Source organism: Oncorhynchus keta, chromosome 11 (genome assembly GCF_023373465.1).
Source record: "Oncorhynchus keta strain PuntledgeMale-10-30-2019 chromosome 11, Oket_V2, whole genome shotgun sequence".
Lineage (NCBI taxonomy): Eukaryota > Metazoa > Chordata > Actinopteri > Salmoniformes > Salmonidae > Oncorhynchus > Oncorhynchus keta.
The window spans coordinates 5,041,290-5,057,474 of NC_068431.1; the positions used below are offsets into that span (position 1 = coordinate 5,041,290).

General features: G+C 42.7%; 1 protein-coding gene, 1 long non-coding RNA gene and 1 other non-coding gene across 53 annotated transcripts in view; 1 reads left to right on the plus strand and 2 right to left on the minus strand.

Annotated features, from left to right (window-relative positions):
- Positions 1-10,775, minus strand: part of LOC118378402 (arachidonate 5-lipoxygenase-activating protein-like) — a 14,490-nt gene extending 3,715 nt beyond the window's left edge. The window contains exons 1-2 of one of the 2 annotated variants that reach the window (XM_052529212.1): positions 10,557-10,775; positions 9,120-9,201 (exon numbers count right to left, since the gene is read on the minus strand). In XM_052529212.1, the coding sequence (XP_052385172.1) occupies positions 9,120-9,201; positions 10,557-10,626 (152 nt within the window). In that variant the 5' untranslated portion in view covers positions 10,627-10,775. Of the gene's footprint in view, positions 1-9,119; positions 9,202-9,871; positions 10,023-10,556 lie in introns of those variants that run through there. The other variant, XM_052529211.1, reaches the window with a different exon arrangement.
- Positions 10,776-12,547: 1,772 nt separating this feature from the next.
- Positions 12,548-12,619, plus strand: trnae-uuc (transfer RNA glutamic acid (anticodon UUC)). The gene has a single exon. It is a non-coding gene; the product is annotated as a tRNA-Glu (tRNA).
- A 982-nt stretch (positions 12,620-13,601) lies between these two features.
- On the minus strand, positions 13,602-15,452 carry LOC118378403 (uncharacterized). Of its 50 annotated transcripts, none has more exons than XR_008146809.1 (7): positions 15,085-15,452; positions 14,920-14,952; positions 14,689-14,721; positions 14,546-14,578; positions 14,334-14,471; positions 14,230-14,295; positions 13,602-14,124 (listed from the first exon to the last, which is right to left on the minus strand). It is a non-coding gene; the product is annotated as an uncharacterized LOC118378403 (long non-coding RNA). The 50 variants fall into 50 exon arrangements; XR_008146810.1 differs by lacking the exon at positions 14,546-14,578 and adding an exon at positions 14,613-14,645; XR_008146796.1 differs by lacking the exon at positions 14,920-14,952 and having other exon boundaries at positions 15,118-15,452.
- Positions 15,453-16,185: the final 733 nt, after the last annotated feature.

Below are 16,185 nucleotides of genomic sequence, written 5' to 3' on the forward strand. Positions count from 1 at the left end.
CTTATCAGGTTACGGCTTGTCTTATCAGGTTATGGCTTGTCTTATCAGGTTACAGATGGTCTAGTATCAGGTGATGGCTTGTCTTATCAGGTGATGGCTTGTCTAGTATCAGGTTATAGCTTGTCTAGTATCAGCTTACGGCTTGTCTAGTATCAGGTTATAGCTTGTCTAGTATCAGGTTATAGCTTGTCTTATCAGGTGATGGCTTGTCTCGTATCTGGTTATAGCTTGTCTCATATCAGGTTATGGCTTGTCTTGTCAGGTTACGGCTTAGCTCGTATCAGGTTATGGCTTGTCTTATCAGGTTACGGCTTGTCTTACCAGGTTATGGCTTGTCTTACCAGGTTATGGCTTGTCTTATCAGGTGATGGCTTGTCTCGTATCTGGTTATAGCTTGTCTCATATCAGGTTATGGCTTGTCTTGTCAGGTTACCGCTTAGCTCGTATCAGGTTATGGCTTGTCTTATCAGGTTACGGCTTGTCTTATCAGGTTATGGCTTGTCTTACCAGGTTATGGCTTGTCTAGTATCAGGTTACGGCTTGTCTAGTATCAGGTTATAGCTTGTCTAGTATCAGGTTACGGCTTGTCTAGTATCAGGTTATAGCTTGTCTAGTATCAGGTTACAGCTTGTCTAGTATCAGGTTATAGCTTGTCTAGTATCAGGTTACGGCTTGTCTAGTATCAGGTTACGGCTTGTCTAGTATCAGGTTATAGCTTGTCTAGTATCAGGTTACGGCTTGTCTAGTATCAGGTTATAGTTTGGTACATGGGGGTAGTAGCGTTTATGTAAATGTAATAAGCTGTAAAGAAGCAGGGAAATAATGACTAGCGGGAGCAGTTATTACACATCGCTACAATGATACCTCCTTGTAGAAGGTAGGTACTGCGGGTCTCGACAGAGATCATTGCGGCCCAGTCAGCATTTTTCATGCTGCGGTTGGGAGACAGAGAACTTTGGAATTAAAATTGAAAAAATTGTTCCGCAGATAATTTGGAAAGGGCCATCTTTCTGCTTTGTATGCGTTAGCTTTACCTATTGTGTTAAAAACACAGAGTTGTTGCATTTTTCATAAAACTCAGAATTCGCTGCTTCACGTGAAGCGGACTACTTCTCCTCTGATAGTTGGGTTTGGGAGATCAAGTGCACCTAGTAAAAATAAAAAACGGCTATTTTTCAGGAACCTGTCATTCAAAGATAATTCGTAAAAAATCCAAATAAATTCACAGATCTTCATTGTAAAGGGTTGTAAAGGGTAAACACTGTTTCTCGTGCTTGTTTAATGAACCATAAACAATTAATAAACATGCACCTGTGGAACGGTCGTTCGACACTAATAGCTTGCAGACGGTAGGTAATTAAGGTCACAGTTATGAAAACTTAGGACACTAAAGAGGCCTTTCTACTGACTTTGAAAAACACCAAAAGAAAGAAGCCCAGGGTCCCTGCTCATCTGCGTGAACGTGCCTTAGGCATGCTGCAAGGAGGCATGAGGATGCAGATGTGGCCGGGGCAATAAATTGCCATGTCTGTACTGTGAGACGCCTAAGACAGCGCTACAGGGAGACAGGACGGACAGCTGATCATCCTCGCAGTGGCAGACCACGTATAACAACACCTGCACAGGATCGGTACATCCGAACATCATACATGCGGGACTGGTACAGGATGGCAACAACAACTACCCGAGTTACACCAGGAACACACAATCCCTCCATCAGTGCTAAGACTGTCCGCAATAGGCTGAGAGAGGCTGGACTAGGGGCTTGTAGGCCTGTTGTAAGGCAGGTCCTCACCAGACATCACCAGCAACAACGTCGCCTATGGGCACAAACCCACCGTCGCTGGACCAGACAGGACTGGCAAAAAGTGCTCTTCACTGACGAGTTGCGGTACGCCTCCAGTTTTCTGATCTGACCTGCTGGGTCATTATCTCAGTAACCCAGCATCAATAAACCAGTATCCAGCATCAATAACCCAGCACCGATAACCCAGCACCGATAACCCAGCACCGATAACCCAGCACCAGTAACCCAGCACCAGTAACCTGGCACCGATAACCCAGCACCAATAACCCAGCACCCAGCATCAATAACCCAGCACCCAGCATCAATAACCCAGCACCCAGCATCAGTATCCCAGCATCAATAACCCAGCACGATAACCCAGCACCAATAACCCAGCACCCATAACCCAACACCCATAACCCAGCACCAATAACCCAACACCCAACACCCAGCATCAATAACCCAACACTGATAACTCAGCACCAATAACCCAGCACCAATAACCCAACACCCATAACCCAGCATCAATAACCCAACACCCAGCACCAATAACCCAGCACCAATAACCCAACACCCAGCACCAATAAACCAGCACCAATAATCCAACACCCAGCACCAATAACCCAACACCCAGCACCAAACAACCCAGTAGAGTCAACCAAACTACCCAGCAGTAGAGTCAACCAAACTACCCAGCAGTAGAGTCAACCAAACTACCCAGCAGTAGAGTCAACCAAACTACCCAGCAGTAGAGACAACCAAACAACCCAGTAGGATCAACCAAACTACCCAGCAGTAGGATCAACCAAACAACCCAGCAGTAGAGTCAACCAAACAACCCAGCAGTAGAGTCAACCAAACAACCCAGCAGTAGAGTCAACCAAACTACCCAGCAGTAGGATCAACCAAACAACCCAGCAGTAGAGTCAACCAAACTACCCAGCAGTAGAGTCAACCAAACTACCCAGCAGTAGAGTCAACCAAACTACCCAGCAGTAGAGTCAACCAAACAACCCAGCAGTAGAGTCAACCAAACTACCCAGCAGTAGGATCAACCAAACAACCCAGCAGTAGGATCAACCAAACAACCCAGCAGTAGAGTCAACCAAACTACCCAGCAGTAGAGTCAACCAAACTACCCAGCAGTAGAGTCAACCAAACAACCCAGCAGTAGAGTCAACCAAACTACCCAGCAGTAGAGTCAACCAAACAACCCAGCAGTAGAGTCAACCAAACAACCCAGCAGTAGGATCAACCAAACTACCCAGCAGTAGAGTCAACCAAACAACCCAGCAGTAGGATCAACCAAACTACCCAGCAGTAGAGTCAACCAAACAACCCAGCAGTAGGATCAACCAAACTACCCAGCAGTAGAGTCAACCAAACTACCCAGCAGTAGAGTCAACCAAACAACCCAGCAGTAGAGTCAACCAATCTACCCAGCAGTAGAGTCAACCAAACAACCCAGCAGTAAGATCAACCAAACAACCCAGTAGAGTCAACCAAACTACCCAGCAGTAGAGTCAAACAAACTACCCAGCAGTAGAGTCAACCAAACAACCCAGCAGTAGGATCAACCAAACAACCCAGCAGTAGAGTCAACCAAACTACCCAGCAGTAGAGTCAACCAAACTACCCAGCAGTAGAGTCAACCAAACAACCCAGCAGTAGAGTCAACCAAACTACCCAGCAGTAGAGTCAACCAAACTACCCAGCAGTAGAGTCAACCAAACTACCCAGCAGTAGAGTCAACCAAACTACCCAGCAGTAGAGTCAACCAAACTACCCAGCAGTAGAGTCAACCAAACTACCCAGCAGTAGAGTCAACCAAACAACCCAGCAGTAGAGTCAACCAAACTACCCAGAAGTAGAGTCAACCAAACTACCCAACAGTAGAGTCAACCAAACTACCCAGCAGTAGAGTCAACCAAACAACCCAGCAGTAGAGTCAACCAAACTACCCAGCAGTAGAGTCAACCAAACTACCCAGCAGTAGAGTCAACCAAACTACCCAGCAGTAGAGTCAACCAAACTACCCAGCAGTAGAGTCAACCAAACAACCCAGCAGTAGAGTCAACCAAACTACCCAGAAGTAGAGTCAACCAAACTACCCAACAGTAGAGTCAACCAAAATACCCAGCAGTAGAGTCAACCAAACAACCCAGCAGTAGAGTCAACCAAACTACCCAGCAGTAGGATCAACCAAACTACCCAGCAGTAGAGTCAACCAAACAACCCAGCAGTAGAGTCAACCAAACTACCCAGCAGTAGAGTCAACCAAACTACCCAGCAGTAGAGTCAACCAAACTACCCAGCAGTAGAGTCAACCAAACAACCCAGCAGTAGAGTCAACCAAACAACCCAGCTGTAGAGTCAACCAAACAACCCAGCAGTAGAGTCAACCAAACAACCCAGTAGAGTCAACCAAACTACCCAGCAGTAGAGTCAACCAAACTACCCAGCAGTAGAGTCAACCAAACAACCCAGCAGTAGAGTCAACCAAACAACCCAGCTGTAGAGTCAACCAAACAACCCAGCTGTAGAGTCAACCAAACAACCCAGCAGTAGGATCAACCAAACTACCCAGCAGTAGAGTCAACCAAACTACCCAGCAGTAGAGTCAACCAAACTACCCAGCAGTAGAGTCAACCAAACTACCCAGCAGTAGAGTCAACCAAACAACCCAGCAGTAGAGTCAACCAAACAACCCAGCAGTAGAGTCAACCAAACAACCCAGCTGTAGAGTCAACCAAACAACTCAGCAGTAGAGTCAACCAAACTACCCAGCAGTAGAGTCAACCAAACTACCCAGCAGTAGAGTCAACCAAACAACCCAGCTGTAGAGTCAACCAAACAACCCAGCACTAGAGTCAACCAAACTACCCAGCAGTAGAGTCAACCAAACAACCCAGCAGTAGAGTCAACCAAACAACCCAGCAGTAGGGTCAACCAAACTACCCAGCAGTAGAGTCAACCAAACTACCCAGCAGTAGAGTCAACCAAACTACCCAGCAGTAGGGTCAACCAAACTACCCAGCAGTAGAGTCAACCAAACTACCCAGCAGTAGAGTCAACCAAACTACCCAGCAGTAGAGTCAACCAAACTACCCAGCAGTAGGGTCAACCAAACTACCCAGCAGTAGAGTCAACCAAACTACCCAGCAGTAGAGTCAACCAAACTACCCAGCAGTAGGGTCAACCAAACTACCCAGCATGTTTTTGTGTTGAAAATAAAAAGGTGCAATGAGTGGATAGGCTACCATGGTGAGCAAGTGTTTTCTGTATTCTATATGCTAATCGTCCTGCTAAAAGGTTGGCTATATGCTAATCATCCTCCTAAAAGGTAGGCTTTATCCTTCATGCTAATCATTCTCCTAAAAGGTAGGCCATATCCTGCATGCTAATCGTCCTCCTTAGGTAGGATATATCCTATATGCTAATCGTCCTCCTAAAAGGTAGGCTATATCCTATATGCTATTCGTCCTCCTTAAAGGTAAGCTATATGCTAATCGTCCTCCTAAAAGGTAAGCTATATGCTAATCGTCCTCCTAAAAGGTAAGCTATATGCTAATCGTCCTCCTAAAAGGTAAGCTATATGCTAATCGTCCTCCTAAAAGGTAAGCTATATGCTAATCGTCCCCCTAAAAGGTAAGTTATATGCTAATCATCCTACTAAAAGGTAAGCTATATGCTAATCGTCCTCCTAAAAGGTAGGCTATATGTTAATCTTCCTCCTAAAAGGTAAGCTATATGCTAATCGTCCTCCTAAAAGGTTGGCTATATCCAATTAGCTAATCGTCCTCCTAAAAGGTTGGCTATATGCTAATCGTCCTCCTAAAAGGTTAGCTATATCCAATTAGCTAATCGTCCTCCTAAAAGGTAAGCTATATCCAATTAGCTAATCGTCCTCCTAAAAGGTAAGCTCTATGCTAATCGTCCTCCTAAAAGGTAGGCCATATACTGCATGCTAATCGTCCTCCTAAGGTAGGATATATCCTATATGCTAATCGTCCTCCTAAAAGGTAGGCTACATCCTATATGCTAATCGTCCTCCTAAAAGGTAGGCTACATCCTATATGCTATTCGTCCTCCCAAAAGGTAGGCCATATCCTGCATGCTAATCGTCCTCCTAAGGTAGGATATATCCTATATACTATTCGCCTTTCCAAAAGGCAGGCTATATCTGATATGCTAATCGTCCCCCTAAAAGGAAAACTATATGCTAATCGTCCTCCTAAAAGGTAAGCTATATGCTAATCGTCCTCCTAAAAGGTAGGCTATATCCTATATGCTAATCATCCTCCTAAGGTAGGATATATGCTAATCGTCCTCCTAAAAGGTAAGCTATATGCTAATCGTCCTCCTAAAAGGTAGGCTATATCCTATATGCTAATCGTCCTCCTAAGGTAGGCTATATGCTAATCACCCTCCTAAGGTAGGCTATATGCTAATCACCCTACTAAGGTAGGCTATATGCTAATTGTCTTCATAAAATATAGGCTATATGCTGATCGTCCTCCTGAAAGTTTGGCTATATCCTATTTGCTAATTGTCCTCCTGAAAGGTTGGCTATATCCTATATGCTAATTGTCTTCATAAAATATAGGCTATATGCTAATCATCCTCCTGAAAGTTTGGCTATATCCTATATGCTAATCATCCTCCTGAAAGTTTGGCTATATCCTATATGCTAATCGTCCTCCTGAAAGGTTGGCTATATCCTATATGCTAATTGTCCTCCTGAAAGGTTGGCTATATCCTATATGCTAATCGTCCTCCTGAAAGTTTGGCTATATCCTATATGCTAATCGTCCTCCTGAAAGGTTGGCTATATCCTATATGCTAATCGTCTCCTGAAAATTTGGCTATATCCTATATGCTAATCGTCCTCCTGAAAGGTTGGCTATATCCTATATGCTAATCGTCCTCCTGAAAGGTTGGCTATATCCTATATGCTAATCGTCCTCCTGAAAGGTTGGCTATATCCTATATGCTAATTGTCCTCCTGAAAGGTTGGCTATATCCTATATGCTAATCGTCCTCCTGAAAGGTTGGCTATATCCTATATGCTAATCATCCTCCTGAAAGGTTGGCTATATCCTATATGATAATCGTCCTCCTGAAAGGTTAGCTATATCCTATATGCTAATTGTCCTCCTGAAAGGTTGGCTATATCCTATATGCTAATCGTCCTCCTGAAAGGTTGGCTATATCCTATATGCTGAAAGGTTGGCTATAAAATTCTCTGAAAGCTTGGCTATATCCTATATGCTAATCGTCCTCCTGAAAGTTTGGCTATATCCTATATGCTAATCGTCCTCCTGAAAGGTTGGCTATATCCTATCCTATCCTCCTGAAAGGTTGGCTATGCTAATCGTCCTCCTGAAAATTTGGCTATATCCTATATGCTAATCGTCCTCCTGAAAGGTTGGCTATATCCTATATGCTAATCGTCCTCCTGAAAGGTTGGCTATATCCTATATGCTAATCGTCTCCTGAAAGGTTGGCTATATCCTATATGCTAATCGTCCTCCTGAAAGTTTGGCTATATCCTATATGCTAATCGTCCTCCTGAAAGGTTGGCTATATCCTATATGCTAATCGTCTCCTGAAAATTTGCTAATCGTCCTCTGAAAGGTTGGCTATATCCTATATGCTAATCGTCCTCCTGAAAGGTTGGCTATATCCTATATGCTAATCGTCCTCCTGAAAGGTTGTCTATATCCTATATGCTATATCCTATATGTCCTCCTGAAAGGTTGGCTATATCCTATATGCCTAATTGTCCTCCTGAAAGGTTGGCTATATCCTATATGCTAATCGTCCTCCTGAAAGGTTGGCTATATCCTATATGCTAATCGTCTCCTGAAAATTTGGCTATATCCTATATGCTAATCGTCCTCCTGAAAGTTTGGCTATATCCTATATGCTAATCGTCCTCCTGAAAGGTTGGCTATATCCTATATGCTAATCGTCTCCTGAAAATTTGGCTATATCCTATATGCTAATCGTCCTCCTGAAAGGTTGGCTATATCCTATATGCTAATCGTACTCCTGAAAGTTTGGCTATATCCTATATGCTAATTGTCCTCCTGAAAGGTTGGCTATATCCTATATGCTCATCGTCCTCCTGAAAGGTTGGCTATATCCTATATGCTAATCGTCCTCCTGAAAGGTTGGCTATATCCTATATGCTAATCGTCCTCCTGAAAGGTTAGCTATATCCTATATGCTAATTGTCCTCCTGAAAGGTTGGCTATATCCTATATGCTAATCGTCCTCCTGAAAGGTTGGCTATATCCTATATGCTAATCGTCCTCCTGAAAGGTTGGCTATATCCTATATGCTAATTGTCCTCCTGAAAGGTTGGCTATATCCTATATGCTAATCGTCCTCCTGAAAGGTTGGCTATATCCTATATGCTAATCATCCTCCTGAAAGGTTGGCTATATCCTATATGCTTAATCGTCCTCCTGAAAGGTTGGCTATATCCTATTTGCAGAACGTAGCTCAAGAGAAAGTGCAAGTGTCCACTGTCATCATTCTTGCTGCTTGAAGCTCAGTGTCCATACCTGGTAGATAAGTTAACCCACTGTTCCCCGATAGGCCGTCATTGTAAATAAGAATTTGTTTTTTAACTGACTTACCTAGTTAAATACAGGTTCAATTTAAAACTTGAAAAATAGATCAGGTGCACGTGTAATTATAGGTGGTCAATGGAAGGAGAAGCACGGGACAGTTATCTTTCAAAGGAAACGTATTTCCTAAATAAGATTAGGTTATAGTTTACTACATTGCCTAGAAATAAATATTGATCACCCATACTTGTATCTGTCTGAAATCCGTCCAACTCCTAAAAGGTAGCCCATAAAACGTAAGAGAATACAGCAAACTACATCTAGCCTATTGGCTGACATAGCCCAGTAATACAGATAGTCAAATATAATCGGCCACATGAGAATCTCTGGTAATTTAACCTAAATGTGCCCTAATGGTGCCAAATTGCCTGCGACCATGACTAGCAAGTGAGCTGTGTCACATATGCCTAAAATAACGTTGCGTGACTGTGGTCGGGTTCGGGACCTGTTCCTACGGTTGCGGGTAGTTTATGCAAAGCTGAGTGTGCCCTCGGGCAGACCTCGACCTCTTTGATATGACTTGGTTCATATTGAAAATTACACAGGGAAAAACTATCGTTGTGCATATAATACTAAAAATGGAGTGTCTCGGATTTGAAAGTACAGAATAATCCGAAATGATCTCAGACCAGGTTGTGTACATTGAACAGTTGAAGTGTGCGCATGCATGGTGTATGTGATAGAAAGTCACTTACTTGGCGCAGGACACTCTCTCAAAAGCAGAAGTGTTGGCGTGGTGCTCTTTACCCTCCCTCTCTACCTTCGTTGCAAAGAAAGCTGGAAATCACACGACAGATTAAAAAAAAAAATGTTTTAAAAACACCAACGGTCAGAAATTTATATTTCATCATCGATCAGAGAAGCAAAGAAACATCGTTGATTATCAAGTGATATACAGCAAGCCATATTAGTCAACTGAAAGCATCATCTGAAAAGTTCGACGATGAATACATTTTACAGTATAAACAGACAGAGAACATGTCACCACTCCTTGTTATTCTAAATCACACACAGTAGCTGGCTACTTTACAATAAGTCCTCCTCACGTCTATATTTATAAAGGTATCTATCTCAATGAGACTTACTGGTTCAAATAAAATATATGTTGTAATTGATAAATAAAGTTGATTTATCCTCTCACTAACGATGATCATTTTGGTACTGTAGCTACACCACAGTCTTGTCGTGCTGAAACAGGAAAGGGCCTTCCCCAAACTGTTGCCACCAAATTGGAAGCACAGAATGGTCTAGAATGTCATTGTAGCGTTAAGATTTCCCTTCACTGGAACTAAGGGGCCTGAACCATGAAAAACAGCCCCAGAACATTATTCCCCCTCATCAACATTCACAGTTGTCACAATGCATTGGGGCAGGTAGCGTTCTCCTGGCATCTGCCAAACCCAGATTCGTCCGTCGGACTGCCAGATGGTGAAGCGTGATTCATTACCCCATAGAACACGCTTCCACTGCTCCAGTGTCCAATGGCGGTGAGCTTTACACCACTCCAGCCGAAGCTTGGCACTGCGCATGGTGATCTTAGGCTTGTGTGCGGCTGCTCGGCCACGGAAACACATTTCATGAAGCTCCCGACGAACAGTTATTGCGCTAATGTTGTTTCCATCGGTAGTGAGTGTTGCAACCGAGGACAGACGATCAGTGAGTGTTGCAACCGAGGACAGATTAATTTAACACGCTACGCACTTCAGCATTCGGCGGTCCCGTTCTGTGAGCTTGTGTTGCCTACCTTTTCGTTGTTGCTCCTAGACGTTTCCACTTCACAAAAACAACACTCACAGTTGGCCAGGGCAGAAATTTGACAAACTGACTTGTTGGAAAGGTGGCATCCTATGACAGTGCCACGTTGAAAGTCACTGAGCTCTTCAGTACAGGTCATTCTATTGTCAATGTTTGTCTGTGGAGATTGCATGGCTGTGTGCTCAATTTTATACACCTGTCAGCAACAGCTGTGGCTGAAATAGCCGAATCCACTAGTTTGAAGGGGTGTCAACATTCTTTTGTATATATAGTGTATATTATTTATGTCAATGGCACCTCCTAGCTGAAATACAATAAAAACTGTCATAAAAAAATATATATATTTGAAATTATATAAAGTTGATTAATTCTCTCACCATTCTGCAGGACACTGATGAGGGTGACAAGGACCAGGAGGAAGATGTGTTCTACCACTACGGACAGCATGACTCAGAATGGAGAGATGACGGAGGGAGAGATGGAGCGAGAGGGAGGACAGGATGTTTGAATATAAGGACGGACGAGGAGAGACAACAGTTATAACATCTCTCTCTCTCTCTCTGTCTCTCTCTCTCTCTCTCTCTGTCTCTCTCTCTCTCTCTCTCTCTCTGTCGCGCTCTCTCTCTCTCTCTCTCTCTCTCTCTCTCTCCTCTCTCTCTCTCTCTCTCTCTCTCTCTCTCTCTCTCTGTCTCTCTCTCTCTCTCTCTGTCTCTCCCCCTCTCTCTCTCTCTCTCTCTCTCTCTCTGTCTCTCCCCTCTCTCTCTCTCTCTCTCCCTCTCTCTCCTCTCTCTCTCTCTCTCTCTATCTCTCTCTCTCTCTCTCTCTGTCTCTCTCTCTCTCTCTGTCTCTCCTCCTCTCTCTCTCTCTCTCTCTCTCTCTCTCTCTCTCTCTCTCTCTCTCTCTCTCTCTCTCTCTCTGCCATGTACTTCCTGTTACACAGTCTGTTTGTTTCTACTATTTGGTTTATGGAAATACACTCAGAAATTCTTGCCTCACCCACTATGAAAAGGTTTGCAGTCAGACAGAGTACAGTAGAACTCATTCAGACAGAGAACAGTAGAACTCATTCAGAGAACAGTAGAACTCAGACAGAGTACAGTAGAACTCATTCAGACAGAGTACAGTAGAACTCAGACAGAGAACAGTAGAACTCATTCAGAGAACAGTAGAACTCAAATCAAATGAAAATATATTTATGTTTGTCATAAACTTCAGAAACAGTTGGTGTTGAATAACAGTGAAATGCTTTGGCCAACTTATTGGTCCTTTTCAAACAATGAAGAGTTCATGGTAAATATATATATACATATATATATATAGTGTTCGCGGGGTCCGACATGCCAATCAACCTGCTATCTGCCAATCACGGGAATGCCTGGAATATTCTGATGCCAGACATCCTGGCGGTTGGCTGAGGGGCGTGGAGGGGGTGGGGCATTGGAAGTTAAGACCAGGTTCAGCCTTTGTTCTCTCTCTTATGTCTGGCCTTCACAAGAGAAGGTCACGCTTGGCTTGTGGGGTATCTTTCATTTATTTGGCGTGGGCTAAGGCCAAACAGTAGCCTGTGTGGAGTTGGGGTAATAAACCATCAATTCGTAACTCAATCCTCTGTCTGGACAATTGTTCCTTTATGATCTAGTCAGGTCATTCCAATATATATATATGTATATATATATAATTACAGTGTCCTGAAAACACCGTTTTTTTTACTGCAGTAATTTCGTAGTAGATTCATAATCAATCCGTCATATGTATTGGTAGTACAGCATTTACTGTGATGTGGTCTCTGCAGAGAGCAGGGCATTCATACTGCATTCAATGGAGAGAGACGCTATGCTACTCGCCTCATGTCTATGAAAGCTCGAGACAACTGCGATATTAATTTTTTTTCTCTCAAAGTTTTCGGAACGTCACGTGTCCTACTTATACCAGTACACTCGCAACAACTTAATTAAGCATTTCGAAACTTCTATTCGATCAAATAAACCTCATAGCAAATAAGCCATGGCCTCAATATAAAAACGTATTTGCGAGTGTACTGAAATAATGAAAAGACCGCCACCTGCTGGAGGAAAACAGATTTTCCTCCGAGTTGGGCCTCTCTCTTCCTCTTCTTCTCTGGCTGTGGGGAGACCTGCGCATTGGTACAACATTTGGGAGATGCACGGTGATGTGGTACAACGCTTGATTTGGCAACAGCAAGCCTCCAGAGGCGCAATTTTCTCCACACAAAGCGCCTTGCTCGCATTGTAGGATCAAGCACAAATCGGCTTTTAAGGGACTGGTGTGTGTGGTAGGTAGGCCTATCAACTCCCCTTTCTCTTCTGGAAACATTACAACACTGCTGTATCGAGGAACTACAGCAGCATCCCATATGGTCTAGCGGTTAGGATTCCTGGTTTTCACCCAGGCGGCCCGGGTTCGACTCCCGGTATGGGAATCAGTGTTTTGTTACTGTTCTTACTTCTGAATAGATATTGTAAGCATTTATTTAACTAGGCAAGTCAGTTAAAAACAAAATCTTATTTTACAATAACGGCCTACTACGGACAAACCCTCCCCTAAACCCAGACGACGCTGGGCCAATTGTGCGCCGCCTAATGGAACTCCCGATCACGGTCGGTCGGTTGTGATTACAACCCGGGGTCGAACCTAGGTCTGTAAGTGACGGCTTTAGCACGGAGTTGCATTTGCTTACATATTTCTACAATGGCGCGTGCATCCATCACGTTCCAATTGGCGACGAGTATTCTGCGCGAAAAATACAAGATAGTCAAGTGGATATTAAATAAATCCGTCTAGCTCGTACTGACTGTTACATTATTATGAGAATATGTCCTACCATTAAATGAAACATTGATCCCGCCAACTGATAAAAATGATTTAGGAAGCATCAGTGAAAAGCCGAGCATGGGGAAAATGGATATGCTCTTTCGCATGTTCTCCACTAGGTGGCGTCCTAGCACCCGTCGAACAGCCGGACCTGGTAAATTAAAGTTACGCTACTCTTAGCTTCATTTTATTATCAGAATAAGTGGTAGTTGAACTAATTACCAATTCATTTATCATATTTAGTAGTTAACACATTTTATCACCCAGTAATATAGACCACAACTACAAAAAGTCGGTTTGTGCCATCAGGCCACGGCAACAGACTGGAACCAGGCTCGTTGATTCTCACAAATCCCCCCAAGACTTGATTTCCTGTAGACTGACAGTATGTCATGTGACACTGAGCATTTTGTATCCTGATTGATTGGCGATTAGAATTCACAGTATATTCTTTTCCACTTGCTCCCTCATACAACAACAAAAAAAGATACGATTGGGGAAAAGGCCTTGAGACCATCAATGATCCTGTCCAGGTGGTGTAAAGATACATCAAGCAGACTCAGATATTAGATACCGGCTCAGACAAGGCCTCCGTTTAAAGAAAACATTTGATTTTATTAGAATTATATACAGTATCCAATCCTGTACAACATTTTTACAACAGTCACTTTTTGTATTACAAAAATTACATTCAAAAACAACCGATGGACAAGATCAGAGTTCCAACCACCTCTAAAACACAAACCCAGATTTTTTTATCCTAGTTCAGGATTTTAAGTAAATTCAGACAAAATGTAAATAAAATAATAAAAAGGCAAAACTAAAGCAAAACAGTATCATGACACTCGCCTATTAACCTTGCAGAACCTTACAGAACCTTACCTTACCCTGAAACAACTATTAACCTGACAGAACCTTACCCTGAAACAACTATTAACCTGACAGAACCTAACCCTGAAACAACTATTAACCTGACAGAACCTTACCCTGAAACAACTATTAACCTGACAGAACCTTACCCTGAAACAACTATTAACCTTACAGAACCTTACCCTGAAACAACTATTAACCTGACAGAACCTTACCCTGAAACAACTATTAACCTGACAGAACCTTACCCTAAAACAAACTATTAACCTTTACAGAACCTTACCCTGAAACAACTATTAACCTGAACAGAAACCTTTACCCATAAAACAACTATTAACCTTACAGAACCTTACCCTGAAACAACTATTAACCTCACAGAACCTTACCCTGAAACAACTATTAACCTGACAGAACCTTACCCTGAAACAACTATTAACCTTTACCAGAAGAACCTTACCCTGAAACAACTATTAACCTGACAGAACCTTACCCATAAACAACTATTAACCTTACAGAACCTTACCCTGAAACAACTATTAACCTTACAGAAACTTTACCTTACCCTGAAACAACTATTAACCTTACAGAACCTTACCCCCTGAAACAACTATTAACCAGACAGAACCTTACCCAGAACCTGAAACAACTATTAACCTCACAGAACCTTACCCTGAAACAACTATTAACCAGACAGAACCTTACCCCTGAAACAACTATTAACCTGACAGAACCTTACCCTGAAACAACTATTAACCAGACAGAACCTCACAGAACCTTACCCTGAAACAACTATTAACCTGACAGAACCTTACCCTGAAACAACTATTAACCTCACAGAACCTTACCCTGAAACAACTATTAACCTGACAGAACTTACTTACCCTGAAACAACTATTAACCTCACAGAACCTTACCCTGAAACAACTATTAACCTGACAGAACCTTACCCTGAAACAACTATTAACCTCACAGAACCTTATTAACCTCACAGAACCTTACCCTGAAACAACTATTAACCTCACAGAAACAACTATTAACCTTACCCTGAAACAACTATTAACCTCACAGAACCTTACCCTGAAACAACTATTAACCTCACAGAACCTTACCCTGAAACAACTATTAACCTCACAGAACCTTACCCTGAAACAACTATTAACCTCACAGAACCTTACCCTGAAACAACTATTAACCTGACAGAACCTTACCCTGAAACAACTATTAACCTTACAGAACCTTACCCTGAAACAACTATTAACCTCACAGAACCTTACCCTGAAACAACTATTAACCTCACAGAACCTTACCCTGAAACAACTATTAACCTCACAGAACCTTACCCTGAAACAACTATTAACCTCACAGAACCTTACCCTGAAACAACTATTAACCTCACAGAACCTTACCCTGAAACAACTATTAACCTCACAGAACCTTACCCTGAAACAACTATTAACCTCACAGAACCTTACCCTGAAACAACTATTAACCTCACAGAACCTTACCCTGAAACAACTATTAACCTCACAGAACCTTACCCTGAAACAACTATTAACCTCACAGAACCTTACCCTGAAACAAGCTCTATATTTGACATTCCTTTAAAAGCCTCAATCTGTCTATTTATTTTTTTTAACTTGAGGACCTTATAGGACCTGGTTAAAATATAGTGCACTATATAGGGAATAAGGTGGCATTTAGGACAAAGCTTGAATGAGTATCAACGTTAAACCATATTCAACATTCACAACATTCTTTTGGAAAGAAGTAAAGAAGTAAACAAGTAAACACATGAATGATATAATGAGTGTTTATTTTAAATGGCTGTTAAGATTCCACTTTGTGTGACACATGCTACCAATAACAGAACAACCCACTGATGCCCCCCACACACACACACACACACACACACACACACACACACACACACACACACACACACACACACACACACACACACACACACACACACACACACACACACACACACACACACGTGACTGAAAGGTGTAGTAGCATGTCGTTTCTCCTAGCAACTGTCCACGTCTACACTGGCAACTCTTACTTCCTATATAGTGATCTAGTCAACGAGAATATAGACATTAGACATGAGAATATATTTCATTGAACGAGATGTCGCCACTGATCTGAGCTAAGCTTTGATGTTTAAGCTCAGGGGTTTGGTAAGCAGATAGCAGATCCTAGACCTGTGGTTAACGAAGCCTAAAAGAACAGGTCGAAAGCACTGAGTGCTTCCGTCTCCATCTGCTGATTGGCCGACCCCGATATGAACTCCTCCAGGAA